Below are 17,967 nucleotides of genomic sequence, written 5' to 3'. Positions count from 1 at the left end.
ATGGATACCAGACCGAAGATATAGAGAGGGAGGCCGTTTGATGGGTGGGGGGGTAGCTGGCTGGCTGGATGACTGGTGTTGGGTTAAAGGATACGTAATTGTAGAATTTGCAGTATCAGTGGCCCAACTAGACGCGTAATAAATCATTTAAAATTCACTTTAACACGCGCACATGCAGTCGTGCAGCATGGGCATGGGCATGGCCATGGACATGGGCATTGGCGGCAAGTCCTGGTCCATAGGATTCTTTTCTGGTATAGGAACCAGCTCTATAGCATTGCATTGCGTTTTTCCGTTTTGCGCTTTGTTGCCATGGCAGTTGCCCGCCCAGAGGCGGGTTACTAAATGTTCCAACTAAATGCTCGAATAATTACAACTTTAAACTATGCGCATATTCAGGAAAAAAGGATATACATATACATGCTTACATATGTATTTGTATATGTGTGCGAGTGTTTAAAAATTTTGGCCGGAGAGTCGAGGTTCTGGAAAACTGTTGATTATACTTATATACGCTATTGCATGTATTAGTGAAGTTCTTGGGCAAAATACATTTAAAACTATTCACTTCTCCCGCCAATGGCCACAGCTGCCCTTCTAGTTGCAGTTCATTGTCAAGTCGTCTAATGCCAAAGGTTTTGGATATACATACATATATGTACATATATGGGTATATGATTTTTTTTCCTTTTTGGTTATGGCATAACTCATGTTCACGCTTCTCCAGAGCCATTATAATGTTGCGTTTGCGTTCGTTTTGTGGCTGTTGCTGCTGTTGTAGTACTCCACAAATTGGTAGTTCATTTTTAAGGCAAGAGGCAGCGAGCACATTTCTTTTCTGGGTAGTTATTAAATTGGTTTATAATTTATACGCTCTTTCAAGTGCCAACCAAGCGGCGAACTCATAATTTGTTACCCCAAATCTCACCCTGTTACCCCATAGCATCACTCCTTACCATTTAATAAAGACAAATGTGCAGCAAGTGGGTCAATTTTATAGTAGCCTCAAGCAGGCAGCGATCCTTGAAATATGACTCTGTATGTATGTATGTAGCTGTTAATAAGTGCAATGAAGAGAGAGAGAGAGAAAGCGAGAGAGAGAGAGAGAGGGAGAAAGAAAAGAGATGAAGCTAACATGACAAAAGAAGGGATCGATCGAGAAACTATAAAACCTCAGCAGATTGCCATAATGGACTACAGTAGGGCATCACATCTGGCTCCCAAAAGTATGCAACTATTTCCATTGAGTTGTTCACAAAAGAGGATATTTTTTGAATTTTTTTCCACTTATTTTCCCTCTCTAGACTCTAGACCCAATATGTTTTGTAGTTGATTCGTTTTACCATTTCTTGTCACTTGTTTTTCCACTTATCTGTCTTTTACTTCATTACATTCCTTATTGACTCAATGGCTAGAATGTGCACTTTTGTATCAGTATCAAGTAAGTTGTCTATCATGTGTTTCATTTTCTTTGCCATTTTCTTTTCGCTGCTGCTTTCCTCTCTCTCTCTCTATCTCTCTCTATCACTCTCTGTTGCACTCTACTCTTCTTCATTGTTTGAATTCACTTTTTGGTTGAGCTACTTTTCGATTGCATTTCCTATTTTGTGTTTTTTTTAACCTATTTTCTATGTTTTGTTCTGTAAATTTAAAAAGAATAAGCTGCAAAATTAGTCTGCAACCAGAAAATGCATTTCAAAACTTTAACAAAACATATAATAATCTATACATGTAAATATAAGGGTTGATATGTTCTTCGAGCTGCACTAAATAGGAAAGAAAGATGTCGTTGTAATGGACAATTAGACAGTAGAGAATTTTAGTAGGGACATCATTTTGTTTCTAATGGCATTTCAAGTGCAGTAGCATACTTAAACTAATAATTTAACTGTCTTGAGTATTTAAAAGAAAAAGCTAAAAGAAAAGATGGAAAGACTTTGACCACTTTAAGTATATGCTGTCCACTAAATGCAAGCGAGTTCCGTTTCCTATATATACTATAAAGGACTATATACTGACAGATTCGCATCGTGGCATCATGGTATCGTCGCATCGTTGCTGTCTCTTTGGCAACAGCACAAGTTTCACCATCTGTGTGGAAATAATTACTGACAAAGCCTTAAATATTGAATTACACACTTATTTATTTTGGCTTGCCATCTTCTAGCCCTCCCCCAGTTCCACAAAGCCCATTGCCATTGGCATCGCCATCGTCATCGCCATTGCCATCGCCGAGGTCACTTTTCCCCATTTCCTTCTCTTTTGCCCCACCAACGCCAAGTCCAGCCCAGCCAAGTCAAGTCCAGTCCAGTCTTCACTCTTCGGGAGTGACGATGCACGTATAATGCCCTTGTCCCTGCTTGTAGTTGTACGCAATGTCTTTGCCAGCTATTCAAATAGCTCTGGCAACCCATCTCTGGGTTGTGGCACTGCCACTCTGGTGTTTACTTTGTGGTTATTTTGAGGCTACAAGTTGCAACTTTTACATTTACGAGTGCGAGAAAGCAGAAGCAAAATGGGTAAGGGGAAGCAAAGCAGTGAAAGCTCACGTAGTGGCCAGGCTGCACCCGCTGCACCGCAAAATCTGGTCTCCCCCACCCTATCGTAAGAGAAGAGACCCTCCTAGTGGCAGGAGTAATATTGGTGGAGAGAATTACTTACTTCGATGCTTACCTTAATCTAATGAAAATTAAATGGTTGTCCTGGCCGTTTGCTTGATTTGCTGTACACAGTGTCCAGTGCACATTAAAGTGCCCTTTCATTAACCTCGGTTCACATTTTTCCTGGCTGCTTCACTACGTCTCCTGCTGGGCCTTGAAAGTGCAACTTAAATTTCAATAAACCCCCAAAGAGAAACTTACTCGATCTCATGCTCTTATGTTATGTCCAAGCGAAGTCATGTCCATGCCAGTTCTCCTAAACTGCTCCTCCTGCAGCTTCTTCATCTATTTCTACTTCAGCACGCAGCGGGCTTCAAGTTGTCTGCCAGCGTTTAAATCAAAATTAAACCCCCGAAAATAAGCTGCAATGTGCAGTAGAAGATGGAGGTGGCGGAGGTGGTGGGTTGGGCGATGGGAGAGGGCAGTGCAGCAACAGCCGGCCAGGAAGTTGAAACAGCTGCCATTGAAACTGCAATAACAACAACAACAGCAAAAGCATCTAAAGTCATTGGCTATTTGCTGGAGTTGTTGTTGTTGCAGTTAATACTCTTACTTGGAAAATGTAATGAATTTCTTAAGTTGACTTAAAAAAAAGATAATAATATCTCAACATTATTCATAATTTTACAAAATTTTACAAACTCAAAAAGTTGACCTGAAATTTCAAGTGATTATCATCTGCTTTAACAATCGTTATTACTAATTTTAAGGAGAAAGTAAATAAATGAAACATAACTTTGTATTTATTACCTTTAATTGACTTCTGAAACCTTTTAGAAGGTTCGCGATCTGATTTAACTTCAGCAGTTAGAAAACAATGAATTCAATCAGTTCTGTTTCGAATTCCTCTGAAATATATTAATCAAAACTTCCACACACATCTTAGGCTAACTTGATAACACACAGTTTGATTTGCATTTCCAAGAAAAACTTTACTAATGATTCTACGATTGATTTGTTTTCAGCTAGTTTTCCTTGGATAAACTTTTCAAATATGGATTAAAGCGAATCCTAAAAGAGTTAACTTTGTTTTTAAATTTTGAATACTCAAATTTAACTTAAATTGAGTGTCGAGATTTGGATTTCCCAAAGTTAAAAAATCTTTAATTGGTCTTTGATCATGGAATATAACACATAGAACATAACACTTTTCCATTGTTTTTGTTTTTGGCAAACTTGTATAATAACATGATTAGGATTTTGTTAGTAGATATACCAAGATAAAATCATTTATGTGGGAGGTGGGCCACAAAATCCTCAGCTCAGACTTCTTTCGATGTACAAACTAAAACAAACAAAACAATCTGGTCTCTATACAATGCAAATTTTATTTCATTCATTTTATTATGCACATTTGCTGCATAAAATGAAAATGAGAATGAGAATGAGAAAAGAGTTTATTCATATATTTTCTGTTTTGTTTTCTTATTCATTTAGTTTAACTAAATCGAAGTGTATGTTGCTATTTGTAGTAGCCGAAAGCAAACATTTTCATTTTCTCTTTTAGGTTTTTCCTTTTATTTTTTCTTCTAGTTATGCATTTTGGCCAATGCTGCGTATACGTAACTCTGCTTTTTGTTCTCCTTGTCCAGCAATGCAACAGCACACGTGTGTGTGTGTGTGTGTGTTTATTAGGATGACTGGGTGGGTGGGTGTGTCTGTGGCGATTTAATAAAAATAGATGAGTGAACTGGCATTAGACTCCTTTGCCATTCTCTTCGCTTTTTATCTAGCTGGCTCCCTTTTTGCTCACACTCCATTGGCTTTTTGCTGTTTGCCTCTACTCACTTCAAGCGTTACAAATTCAACTTTAAGCGTTTTGACGTTAAGTAGTTGATGGCGCTAAGGCACCAAGCTACTGCTGCTGCTCCCGCTTCCGGTCCCGCACCCACTTCTCCTGCTCCCGCTGGAGACCCTGTATTATGTAGTGGCTGCCTGGGCAACGGCAATCACGAGTGAGTGCACTCCCACAATATTTCCTTTAGCATATATCAAAAGTTATAGTTAAAGAGTTGCATGTTGTTTGCTGCCATATCCCTACCATACATATCTTCACTCGTATCGCATCCACCTAACCATCCGCCCACGAAGTCATCCACCATTGTTCCCGACTGCTGCTAGTGGCCCGCTCCGCTACGGCCGACAATCGCCCGAGACGTCGCAGCGCACTTCCTTCCGGCACTTTGACTGTGTCTGGTTGATTTTTGTGTACTGCTAGCATCAAGGCAACAACGTTCTAGTTTTTGGTCCTAGTTCCCCCACCCACCAATGCTTATTCCTATGACTGGCACGCATCCTTGAAGCCAAATTGAAGTGTTTGTCCTGGTGGAGTTGGGAGCACAAGTGCCCAAAATGTGCATGAAAACAGCTTACAGCAGCATGAAAATTCTGACAAGACGTTGGCAGGAATAGCACCAGAACTAGAAGCAGTATTCTAAAGGACGAAGATGACGACGACGACGACGACGACGATGATGATGATGATGAGCTTGCTGTTGTTACGCACATCGTTTGACTTTAATATTGCATTATACTTAGAGTTGTGCACATTTTTGTGTTACATATTAAAAATAGCTGCTATTCAGGCATGAGACATCTAAAAAGAAAGGGGGGGAGCGAAAGAAAGAGAAACAGAGAGAGAGAGAGAGAGAGAGAGAGAGCAGTTGCATTAAACTATTCAAGCAAAACTAAACAAGTATAAAGCACTTAACTAGCCATTGTATAAGAAACGGGCCCACAATGAAAACGCTCTCTCTTTTCTTAAGTTGATGCTATCCTTATTTGAATTATCTGTTGTTTTACTCAGCTATTCTCATTACTTTTTGTTTGATAATAAATGGATTGATAACCATCCGTAATTCATAGAAAAACTATGGGAAAAAGGGAGATATATAGATAGATCTTGACTCCATAGAATATTATATTATTTACAATTTGGCATTGCGAAGAGTTTTCTAACTGTTGGTCAATTAATGAATTCAACAAGAAACATTTTAAATTAAAATTGTCTAGATTGAAAGTCAATAGATCAAATCTCGCCGTTCGTTGTTTCGCTTTATGTAGTTGTAATTTCCAACTAGTTTTAGCGTTGAAAATATGCTTTGATCGTTAATATTTAGGATTCTTTTGCAAGGTCTGCTGATGATGGAACTTGCCTATTTATGATTTTAAAATTTAAATCTTAAACATAAATTGTATTTTGTGTATTACAAATCGTATTAACTGACCTGTAGCCGCCTTAAAGCTAGTTGTGATGACAGTTTTATCAAATTTCGATTTCTGCACTAGTGGGATTTAAAATAACTGCTGAATAGGCTTGACTTTTCTGTGGGACTACCTTAAAATTTATTTGCATACCTTTACGTATACGTAATATCTGGAGAGCTAATAAACAAAGTTTGTTCGTTAGTGACATTGATGACTTGGTTGCAAATTTATTTACGATCTATACTATACCCATATGTGTGTGTGTTGTGGCAGTGCAAGCTCCACGGGGTGGGGGACAATAGTTTGAGTGTGTGGGGCATGCTTAGTATGTATGTACATGCATACACGCATACATACATACATGCAGAATATATGTTAGTTTTCATTTTCTACGCGACTTCTTGTTATGAAATTTAAGCAAGTTATTATAAAAATGCCGCTCGACACAGTCGCCTTTGCCTCTTGCAACCGTCAAGGGAAATTGTGTCATTGTGTGTGTGGGTGTGTGTGTGTGTGCGTGTGCAGAGGGTTGTGGGTGATTTCGAGTTGTCGTCGTCCCGAATCCCAATTCGTACAGCAAAGTTGCCTAAATTCTCTGCCAGTGTGACTGTGGTTTTGCCTCCAACTTTTGCTCTTTCCGGTTCATTCGGGTCGACTTCTGGGGCCAAGGATAAGCGGCAGCGCCGACAACAACAGCAACAGCAACAGCAGCTGGTGCAGCATTGCGTGCAAATTGTTGGTGTTCTTTGTTGTTGCAGTTGCAGTTTTGCCACAACTTTTTGGCTGACACGATTGACACCTTGTTGAGGGGTTGTTGGGGGGAGGGGAGCGGGGTGGAAGATGGTGGAGAAATGTGACAGCTTTAACGGAATGGAAGCTAAAGCAATTGTTGCAACTTAATTTGTTTCACTGCCCCTTTCACCATCAACAAAAAAGCAGTCGCCTAACCAAATCTGTTAGAGGCTAGAAGTTATTTGCCTTTCCCCTGCCTCCTCTTTCGCCTTCACCGTTCTTTGTTTTTTGTCTTTTTTTTTGTTTATTGCCAAGGTGCTCAAAACTCGAACTTTGCACAGCAATTTAATAGATGGCATTGTAGTAACAACAATGCAAACTAACACACAGAGAAATAGAGAGAGCTAGAGAGAACGGGAGGAAAAAAAAAACTAAACTAAACGTGCCCAATGCGAAATTCTAGGAAAATTCGTATAAAAAGTTTTTCCTTAACTTCTACAACTGCAAGTTCTTTTAATTTTAATTAAACGGATGAGCAGCAATTAGCGAAATAAATCTGACAATTTTGCAAATGAGCCAACATGGCGACCAGTTCTTGGGATTGGGGAGAGTAAATTGTCATGTCGGAGGCGACAACGGCTGCGGAGGCAATGGAGGCGACTGCCATGAAGGCAATAGTGTAGGCGGATGCTGGACACAAGTAAAAGACAAGAAAAGAAAAAATGTTTTTTACATTAAATTCGGTCACCGAATTTAAAGTGGAAGGAAAGGATGGAAAGTGGAGGGATACAATAAAATGTATTATCAAGACTTTGGTTTTGTTAAGCTCTCTCTCTCTCTCTCTTTCATTTTTCGCTTAAATTGGCAATTCTGATTCTCAACTAGTTTTAGCGTAAGCAAATGTCTATACTAAAGTCTTAGGGTAAGAGTACTTGGTGGATCTAGACTCTAAAATTAACTGCTATACAAGACAATGTGCTATTTTCTTAATATGTATTTACAGTATATCGAATGAAATTAGATTCGAAACTGATATAAATTCCAATTGGAGGATAATTGTATTTGATTTTGTGGAAAAGTGGTCAAAGAATGTTCCAAGTAGACAAATTTAGAAAACTTTAGAAGTCCGAAATTGTGTAACTCAAGTGTCTGAAGGGTTATTTATAAAATGGCCTAACCAAAATCCAAGAAAATAAAATAGATACGAATATAATTGTTTTCAATTCAAGTTTGGGGCCTGTTTACGGGTAACGCGTCCTCAGCTGATACAATACGAATACTCGAATGACTCACTTAAATTTAAGTTAACTGCAGCCTCTTTCAACTCCCATCAGCCCCCCAATTTTGCCCAGATGCGAAATTTTATTTTGCGACACCATTCCCTCACCCCCTCTCCATCTGCCACTCCATCACTTCCATAGTTTTGGGCACATAGTTTTGGTTTTTGGTTTCGGTTTTTAGCTTTTTAGCTGTTGTGGCTTTGCCTTTGTCTTTTTTATGGCATTTTATATTCATTTTGGGTTTTTAATTGAGGGCGCTTACTTGCATTTTCGTTGTCACTTTAGGATTTGGCTGACTCCTTGCATATCCTCAGCCCATCTCTTTAGTTTTGCTTCGTTTTTTACTCACTCTGTCGCTCTATCTTTCTTTCTCATTCTCTCTCTCTCTCTCTCTCTCCTTGCAATTCCTTTTTGTGGTGTATTTTTGCATTTAATTACGAAAGTTTTTTAATTAAATTACTGAGTAGAACATCTGTGTCAAGTTGAGGTTTTCATTTCGGTCCTATTTTTTTCTTCTCTTTTCGGTAGTTTTGCTCGTATGAATTAACATAATGTGTTGATGAAGTGTTGAAAGAGTCGCTGAACGAAGGCATCCAGTACCCTATCCCTTTCCCCTTTACCGTCAAAACACGGTGAATACCCGCCATAGTCGGTAGTCATCTGTGATCAGCTTATCAACAGGGAAGGTAAATGACCACAGCCTACGGTGCGTATAACGTTAGCAATTACAATATCTATGATCAAATTGTAGATGCTTCTGTCTGGTGAGTTGTGGCAAAAGTTATTTCCCTTCTGTATCCCTCTTAGACAGAAGAAGAATATGTGTTTTAGGGTCAGGGTCAGGTCCGGACTCTTTGGATCTCCAAAAGGTAAAATGCAAAATATATACAAAAGTAATTGGAAGGCTAAGGGCCTGTCCTTATCTGAGTCCGGCCCTGGTAAGGGGGATTTTTCTAGTATTTCTAATAAAAGTGATTTCATTTTATACTTAATAACCAGAAACTGGGGCTTACAAGCTTTCGAGCTATGTTTGTATGACAGTCAAATGATATAGTCCACAATTGCTTAAACAAGTTTTTGATTTGGAACACAGAAGCCGATTGATCACTTGTATATGAGCTATATATAAGTTGGAACTAGATCAAATTTGGCATTGACTTTTGCAAATATACATTAAAAATGTTAAAAACAAATGAATACTAAATAATATTTTCTATATTAAATCAGGCTAAATCTACTATATATAAGCCTTCTGTTTGTAGGAGCATTTAAAGGAACATGTACATAATTTGCAATGGTTTCTATTTACTTTTATTGACGTGAAGTGGTTGAACGACCCTCGCCATTGGAGTAATAAATGTACACACATATGTATGTATGTATGTATGTACATATATAATTACTAGCCTATTTTGTCAGAAAAATCCCCTGAACAAACCCCCCCGCTCTCCATACCAAATAGATGGAAAATGTTGTATATAAAAAGCTATCGACTGAAGGGGCCACAGCGGTTATCAAACACAGCCTCAACGAATAAGAACGTAGTCGACTTTAGAGTTCTTCTCAGTTGTTTGCCAAATACCGATACGGAATGATGTACGACTGGAGGGCAGTGCCAGTAGCAGCAGTAGCGGTAGTAGCAGTGATTGGCAGACTCACGTTTGCCTCTGGTGACGGGGAAGTACCCGTGCAGGTTGTGACGCGAACCGAATGGCAAGCTAGACCATCAAATGGTAGTATAGGCTCCAATGAGCTACCACTTCCACGAGCTGTGATCGCCCATACGGCTGGAGTACGTTGTAATAGCGATGAGGCTTGCATTCAGCAGGTGCGCAACCTGCAGCAATATCAAATGGATACCTTGGGTTTCTCGGACATTGGCTATCATTATCTAATTGGTGACAATGGACGAGTTTACGAGGGTCGTAGTCCAAATCAACGGGCATCTTTCGCAGGACGAAATAATGGCGGCTCGCTGGCCATTGCCTTTATTGGCAATTTTGATGAGGAGCTACCAGCTGAAGGATCACTGGAAACTGCCAAATCATTGATACAACAATCCGTGCTCCAAAAACATCTGGCTGAGAATTATGAATTACTGGGTCATCGTCAGGTGAGCGCCACCAAGAGTCCAGGTGATGCTCTATTCGCCGATATTAAGCAATGGCCCAATTGGAGTAATAAGTCTCTATTATAAGATATCGACACGTAAAGACCATTCCTTACACATTTATTGTAAATATAATTATGTTAAATTTGTTGCTTGCTTAAATACGAATACTAAACTTGTAATTTTGTTGATCTGTTTTTGTTATCTGAATGTGTGTGTGTGTGTGTGTGTTTTGTTGTGTTTCGTCTTCTGTTTTCTTTTAAATTCCAATTTTACAATTGTTTTTTGTTTCGCACTCATTATTAATTACTCATTTTCTGTTTTTATATTATATTCTCTGCGCCGCTAAGCTATATATACCCAATGAGGAGCACTGGGTCACAATAGAGATTTTAATTTGAGACATCACATAGCATCAATTTCATGCATTTGAACCTGAACTTCCAAAATACTAAAAAACTAACTTTACAGAAAACCCTAAAAATCTGAAGCATGAAGAAGATAAAAAAAATATATATAATAAGCGCGCAGTTATTGGCATATACATATATGTATGTATCATATAATCGTATCCATTGTATTGATTATGCCGAAACATGCCGAATGGTGGAAGGGGGGGCGAGAGGGAAACAAAAATATATATCTAATAAAAAAAAAATTGAATATATATATATATATATATATATATATATATATATATGGATGTATGTGCAAGCAGCATGTATCGGCAATTCGGCAAACAGATGCACAGAAACAGATTTAGAAAGTATATAAAACAAGGAACTATACAAAATTCGTAAAGTACTTAGATAAATTACACTAACAAATACCCCCATTTGAGCTGCCGTTTCCAATCTCATGTCCATTCGTTAATCCATTTCCATTCATTTGGGCAATTGGCATTTGGAGCAGCCAGTCGCGCTTGGCCAGGCCATCGGCCGTTTCGCCGCGTTGCGCACTTAATGGCTGAAAGCAGGTTGTCAGTCCAACGCTGGGTGTGAATTCGGCACGTTCTCGCAGCTCCTCTTCAGTGGCCAGCATTATGCAGTCATCGTCAATTTCCTCGCTATTCACATATGCCAATTGATGCTGCTCCGCTCCGCGCTGCTGTTCGACAATGTTATCACTGTTGCGACGAAACGATTCGTCTGTTTTGCGCAGGAAATTGTAGAGAGCCACACAGCCGAGCACCACTTCACGGATATGCTTGTCGCTGACGCGAAGTGGCTGGGCCAAAATGGGGAACATATTGCATAAAATTCTCATTGTTTGATCCGCATGGGCATTGATTTGCTCTAGGGCTTCGTGCACAGCATTCTCCTGAGGTACATTGCGCGGTGTTACCAAATAATTGGTAGCCGGCAGTACAGCATCTCCAGCAAAATAATAACCATTTCGCAACGGCTCCGACTGCTCATCGAGGGCATTCATCTTTTGCTCGATTAGCGCAATGGCAGTGGTCTGTTTGTAGATCTCATTCGGGCGGCTATTCGACGCCCGTTCCACTTTAACGTACTGGAAATTGTTGCTCGCATCAACGATGCCCGTAAAGATGACGGGCGCTCGTTTGCGATCATCGCCGGCACTGCCGGCCGCACTTTGCAGCTGAATGCTGCGCATAAATAGATTGCCTACACATTGGGGCAGATTGTGTTGGCGCTCCATATCTGTGGCCGCACTGCGCCACTGCTCATCAGTCTTTGGTAGTGTAACGTATTGGTCCTTGAGGTGCTCATAGAAGCCCAGACAGATATTGGCAATCATTTCGTTTATCACAAATTTCGAGGCACGGAAGCAGTAGTTTCGACAAGAATGCACTTCACCTGCATCAAAATGAAGAGAGAGTTCATATTACTATCATGTTGTATAATGTTTTTTAAGAGGCTTTCAGATTGGGGGCGAGGAGTTCCTGAGTGAGTTTGAATATTCAATTTGAAATTACAATTCCTTAAATTCCATTGAAGTATTCAAAATGGTCAAGAAAATGCACTTACCCGTCGCCAAATACTTGAGCGTAATGGCCAGACGCTCTTCGGCGCTGAAGGATTTTTTTTTGCGTTGAGGTGCATACTGACTGATGATCGGCTCCAGTTTCTGCACCAGATAACGAAACTGACCTTCGGTTATGGCTAGGAAGTAATTCAAGTGATAACATTCATCTTTTCGTGACTGTAGATCGCTAAGCAGATTTTCCTTGCTAAGAAATTCGGCTTGATTCTTGCGCAGCCACTCTTTTGTCCATTCCAGCCTTCGTCGTGTATTCAGTATGCCAGCGAGGTCCAGTGCACTGATTTTTGATGTTTGAGGTCGCGACAGTATCGTCGTGCGGGCCGCCCCACCCACACCACCAACACCAATGCCGCTGGCAGTTGTCATTGTATTTCCATTTCCATTCCCATGCCCATGCAAATGACCATGTGCATGTTGATGTCCATGTGCATGGGCATGTGGATGTGCATGTGGATGAGCATGTGCATCGGAACGCTCAGCTCCGGAGGCATTGCCATTATCGTCATTGCCATTGCCATTGTCCTGTGTGACCCCGATTGCAACTGCCACGCCCACCTGATGACTGCCACTGCCATTGACGTTAACATTGCCGTTGGCAATGCCAACATTCCCTCCGCCACCGATGCCTCCGCCGCTACCGCCGCCTGCGCCACTGCTGCTGCGATTGACATTTGTGCCACCGTCGCGCTCGCGCAGCACACCAATCACCTTCAGTTTGATTTTCTCCATCGCAGATGTGCCACTGGCCCGTGCCTGGAATTTAACGATTTTTATCTCATCAATTCACTCACAAAATCAGATTCAAATATCGAGCCTAGGCCCAGGTCGACCCAGGTCCCGGTTCCCTTCTCTTACCTTACCGCCCCGCCTCGTCTCACCCACTGACCCCCACCGAAATGCAGAGCAGTCGTGTTTTGTGCAACAAATCGATTTTTACTCACCCTCACTCTCCGCTGCGCCGAACTGCCACTGCCTTTCCCTGCTGCTCTACTCCCGTTCCGTTCCCTGTTCCCGTTCCTGCCTTGTCGTCGTCGTTGCCGTCGTTGCCGTTGTCGTTGTCACTGCCTGTGTGCCTTGCCTTGCCGTGCCTGTTGTGTGTAAGTATAACCAGTTTCTTTTGGGGAGCTCGGGGAATGCTGTACGACTGTTGTATAATTAGAATTCTTTCTTTTCTATATCTTCTGTGTCCGCTCCGATTGCTATCTAGCTAAATTTCACAAATTTGCACGTAGATTTGACTTCTGCATCTGCTCGGGCCCCTAGTTTTTTCAGTTTCAGTCGATTTCCGATGCCCAATACGAATGCAACAACAACAAAACAACAAAAAAATCAGCAGGTCCCGTCTGCAACGTAATGCCTTACGTGATAACCTAACGGTTGCGTTAAGGTAGGAGGCGACACTGTTACTGAGTAACACTCCTAAGGGTTGCGAGTAACACTCCTAAGGGTGAGAGTAAAAGTCCTAAGGGTGCGAGTAATAGTCCTAAGGGTGCGAGTAATAGTGCTAAGCGCATAATTTGAAAACAAATGGAGTATCTATTTCTTATCGGATTTTGATGAACAATATCTCATTCGATGGGAAATTTAATTCACTATCGATCGTAGTTTAAGTGTAGTTATATTTTAGTATGAATTAGTGGCGTAAGACCAAATAAAATACATTTATTGAATGAGCTCATCATATAATTTGGGATTTGGTTTTTTTATTCACTGTAACTGGGGGTAGTAGTTTTAGCTAATTCTTCAGTTAATATAATTTTACATGATACATATTATGTAGTTGCTCAGTTTCATTATGTTTTATCAATGTCCATTGATATCCTTTATTTACAGTATTGGCTGTAAATGCCAAGTGATTAATAAGCCAATTTATTATTATACAAGGTGTGCCAAAAGAAGTCATCTGATGTTGTTTGGCTTTGATTCTCCTATCGAATGATAGATGCTGATTTATTTAAATTATTAATATATAAAGTATTTTATTTACATATTTAACATATGCCATACTTTATGGATTATATATTTTAGAACACCAAATATAAAGGCAATGGAAAAAAACAAAGAAGTTGGAAAGTGGAAAAAAGTGTCTGCTCTGGCAGCCGAATATTGTATTCTAAACTATATTTGTTCTATAAAATCAAGAAATATTGTAAACTCAACAATATTTTCGTTTGTTGAGAATAGTGCGAACAAAAGATTCAAAAAAGCCCGCGTATTCGAGTATCCAAAATTCGGCATTTGGCAACACCATCTCAAATTTGAACAGCTTTTTTAGCCGGAAACAGCTACTTTTAGCTATAGTCCCGCTAAAAATATTATTTTTCTTTTGTTAATTACTCAAAAACTACGAAATAAATCGACTAGGCGCACCTGAGGTCGTGCTCGTGGAATTTTTCTCTTTCGTTTGATACCAAAATTATGTAGTTTAAGCGCGTTTTGGGCCCGAGTAGTAGTATTAAATATTTACCCCCTTACAATATCGATTGTTTTTTATCGACTGTTAATCGAAGCCTTTCCCATACCTAATACTTCACGTGGTGCCGACTTGCCGACTTGTGTGACGCTTCATCAGTTGCTTTTTGGCTCTCGAGATGAGAGCAACAGCAACTTAAACTATTTTTCACATTACTTTTCTCTTCTTTTACTTTTTTAAAATTTAACATTTTTAAAGCGCATTACCCGGTTCTAAAAGTTAAAGAGCGAACAAAAACTTTGACTTTTAAATTAAATTACGGTTGCAAACGATGACAGTTATGGCCAACAATCAACTGTCTCTACATTATATGTATAACAATGTATTGTTAATTCTAAAACTTAATTTCTAAAATGTTTTTTAAATACTCTTCCAGCCGGTTCCCGCTTACTCTGAAGTCTGTCGATATTAATTTAGTCTTTTGGAAACTCGGTCTCCGAAAAAATGAGTGCCGTCGAGGTGACTGACCAATTATGGTTCCCGCTTACTCTGAAGTCTGTCACCGTGAATTCAGACCCTCGGTAACTCCGTTTCCGAAAAAAACGAGGCTGTTGGCCGTTCGTTAACTTATATTTAAATTTTATGAAAAATCTTTTATTTTTGTTAACTAAATTAAGCTGTCAGCGTCCATGTAAAACTCGACCGCTTTATTTTCCTTTGAGCACGCGTTCAAAACGTTTCTATTGATGACAATAAGACTTGGAAGAGAAATAGCCTCGTAGCCATCTATTCCACAGATTACATCCATCACCCACTCCATGGTGTGTTCCATTATATTCCAGGACAGGAGTTTCAATGTTGAACTTTAGAGTCTAGACAGCCTACGTTTCTATAGTCAACGAATTGTGCATGACAACTGCTTAGTTCTTTAGGCATATCATCTTCCTCTTCTGAATGAAAAGCACGAGATATATTATCCCATTCCGCCCATCCCGCAATCTTAAGAAAAGAATTATAACTTGTAAACACAAAGATATAAAACTATTTCTTTATAAATATAATTCTTTCTGGTCAAAGGTTGTTACAGGCGGACGCTTAAATTACTACTACAAATGTTTTTCGGGGCGAACCTCAACGAAATTTGCAGAACAACTGCTTGATTCTTTGGCCATCGGCTGTTCATCTTCCTTTTCTGAACGAAAAGCAAGAAAAAAATCTCACATTGGCCCATCCAGTAATCTTACAAGCATTGATGGATTACATCATTATTATCAATCTTTTTCATACATGTAGCTTGATTACTTAATACTTCTCCATTGGGCATTAGTTCGAAATGTTAAGTCAAATCGAATCAAGTGATACGCTTTACCATTTCTATTTCTTTTTATACCCTTGCAAAGGGTGTTATGAAATTGGTCAGATGTTTGTAATGCCCATTAAAAGACGTTTCCGACCTCATAAAGTGTAAATGCATCCGCGAAGTTAAAAATAGCACCACTTGCCGAGGTTATGTGTTCAAAGGATTCCTAATAATAATTTTAGGTTCAAGGATCGTTTGAAAACGTCTTCGAACGCTAACCATTTCCAACCACTGGATGCAAAAAAAAATCATATTTTTATCCAACTTTTGAAAGTTTTTTTTTATCTTCTAAAAAAACTTATAAATTCGAGGAATATTCCGCTGCCAGATCATATTTTCGTATTTTGAAAATAGTGCGAACAAAAGATTCAAAAAGCCCACGTATTCGAGTATCCGAAATTTGGCATCTGGTAACACTATCTCAACAATTTGAAAGCTTTTTGGTAAATATTTACCAAAGCGGTAAATATTTACTTAAACTACTCGAGATTTCAGTTTTTAAAAGTGTAAAAATCGGCTAAAGCTTTTTTTTTTTGGCGCGTTGTTTGTCTGGTAGCCAAATATTTTAATCTAAACTCTAAAGTCGAGGAATATACGGCTGCTCTGGTATTCTAAACTATATTTGTTCTATAAAATCAAGAAATATTGTAAACTCAACAATATTTTCATTTGGAAAAAGCTACTTTTAGCTATAATCCCGCTAAAAACATTATTTTTCTTTTGTTATTTACTCGTGGAATTTTTCTCTTTCGTTAGATACCAAATTTATGTAGTTTAAACACGTTTAGGGCCCGAGTAACATAAGTTAATATGGTAAATGTTTACTATTACTACTCGGGCCCAAAACGCGCTTAAACTACATAATTTTGGTATCAAAAGAAAGAGAAAAATTGCACGAGCACGACATCAGGTGCGCCTTGACGATTTATTTCGTAGTTTTTGAGTAATTAACAAAAGAAAATTAATATTTTTAGCGGGACTATAGCTAAAAGTAGCTTTTTCCGGCTAAAAAAAAAGCTGTTCAATTTTGAGATGGTGTTGCCAGATGCCAAATTTCGAATACTCGATTACGCGGGCTTTTTGAATCTTTTGTTCGTACTATTCTCAACAAACGAAAATATTGTTGAGTTTACAATATTTCTTGATTTTATGGAACAAATATAGTTTAGAATACAATATTCGGCTGCCAGGGCAGCCAAATATTCCTCGACTTTAGAAATTAGATTAAAATATTTGGCTACCAGAGCGGTCAAACAGCGCGCCAAATAAAAAATAGCGTTTGACAACACTGAAATCTAGCTTTACCCGATTTTTCCACTTTTCAACACTGAAATCTCGAGTAGTAATAGTAAACATTTACCATCGATTGTTTTTTTTATCGATTGTTAATCGAAGCCTTTCCCATACCTAATACTTCACGTGGTACCGACTTGCCGACTTGTGTGACGCTTCATCAGTTGCTTTTTGGCTCTCGAGATGAGAGCAACAGCAACTTAAACTATTTTTCACATTACTTTTCTCTTCTTTTACTTTTTTAAAATTTAACATTTTTAAAGCGCATTACCCGGTTCTAAAAGTTAAAGAGCGAACAAAAACTTTGACTTTTAAATTAAATTACGGTTGCAAACGATGACAGTTATGGCCAACAATCAACTGTCTCTACATTATATGTATAACAATGTATTGTTAATTCTAAAACTTAATTTCTAAAATGTTTTTTAAATACTCTTGCATCCGGTTCCTGCTTACTCTGAAGTCTGTCGCCATGAATTTAGTCTTTTGGAAACTCCGTCTCCGAAAAAAATGAGTGCCCTTGAGGTGACTGACCAATTATGGTTCCCGCTTACTCTGAAGTCTTTCATCGTGAATTCAGACCCGCGGTAACTCTGTTTCCGAAAAAAAGGAGGCTGTTGGCCGTTCGTTAACTTATATTTATATTTTAAGAAAAATCTTTTATTTTTGTTAACTCAATTAAGCTATCAGCGTCCATGTAAAACTCGACCGCTTTATTTTCCTTTGAGCACGCGTTCAAAACGTTTCTATTGATGACAATAAGACTTGGAAGAGAAATAGCTTCGTAGCCATCTATTCCACAGATTACGTCCATCACCCACTCCATGGTGTGTTCCATTATATTCCGGGACGGGAGTTTCAATGTTGAACTTTAGAGTCTAGACAGACTACGTTTCTATAGT

The 17,967-nt window shown here is 39.1% G+C and overlaps 2 protein-coding genes across 2 annotated transcripts; one reads left to right on the top strand and one right to left on the bottom strand.

Annotated features, from left to right (window-relative positions):
- The first annotated feature begins 9,398 nt into the window (after positions 1–9,398).
- LOC137579014 (peptidoglycan-recognition protein SD-like) lies at positions 9,399–10,171 on the top strand. Its single transcript, XM_068292681.1, has one exon. The coding sequence runs from the start codon at positions 9,471–9,473 to the stop codon at positions 10,074–10,076; it is 606 nt and encodes a 201-aa protein (XP_068148782.1). The 5' UTR covers positions 9,399–9,470; the 3' UTR covers positions 10,077–10,171.
- Positions 10,172–10,695: 524 nt separating this feature from the next.
- On the bottom strand, positions 10,696–13,327 carry LOC137578652 (uncharacterized). The gene is made up of 3 exons (XM_068292229.1): positions 12,941–13,327; positions 11,984–12,752; positions 10,696–11,812 (listed from the first exon to the last, which is right to left on the bottom strand). The coding sequence occupies exons 2-3, from the start codon at positions 12,726–12,728 to the stop codon at positions 10,809–10,811; spliced, it is 1,749 nt and encodes a 582-aa protein (XP_068148330.1). The 5' UTR covers positions 12,729–12,752; positions 12,941–13,327; the 3' UTR covers positions 10,696–10,808.
- Between the last annotated feature and the right edge of the window lie 4,640 nt (positions 13,328–17,967).

Source organism: Drosophila tropicalis, unplaced genomic scaffold (assembly GCF_018151085.1).
Source record: "Drosophila tropicalis isolate 14030-0801.00 unplaced genomic scaffold, ASM1815108v1 contig_1190, whole genome shotgun sequence".
Taxonomy (NCBI): Eukaryota; Metazoa; Arthropoda; class Insecta; order Diptera; family Drosophilidae; genus Drosophila; species Drosophila tropicalis.
This window is presented reverse-complemented; position numbering and strand designations above follow the sequence as displayed.

What these genes read in the sequence shown, in the direction of transcription:
- LOC137579014 (XM_068292681.1), top strand. Translation starts at nt 9,471, where the DNA reads ATGATGTACGACTGGAGGGCAGTGCCAGTAGCAGCAGTAGCGGTAGTA.
- LOC137578652 (XM_068292229.1), bottom strand. Translation starts at nt 12,728, where the DNA reads ATGGAGAAAATCAAACTGAAGGTGATTGGTGTGCTGCGCGAGCGCGAC. An exon ending in GCTCAAGTATTTGGCGACGG is followed by an intron (nt 11,813 to 11,983) that starts GTAAGTGCATTT and finishes ATTTTGATGCAG; the next exon opens with GTGAAGTGCATTCTTGTCGA.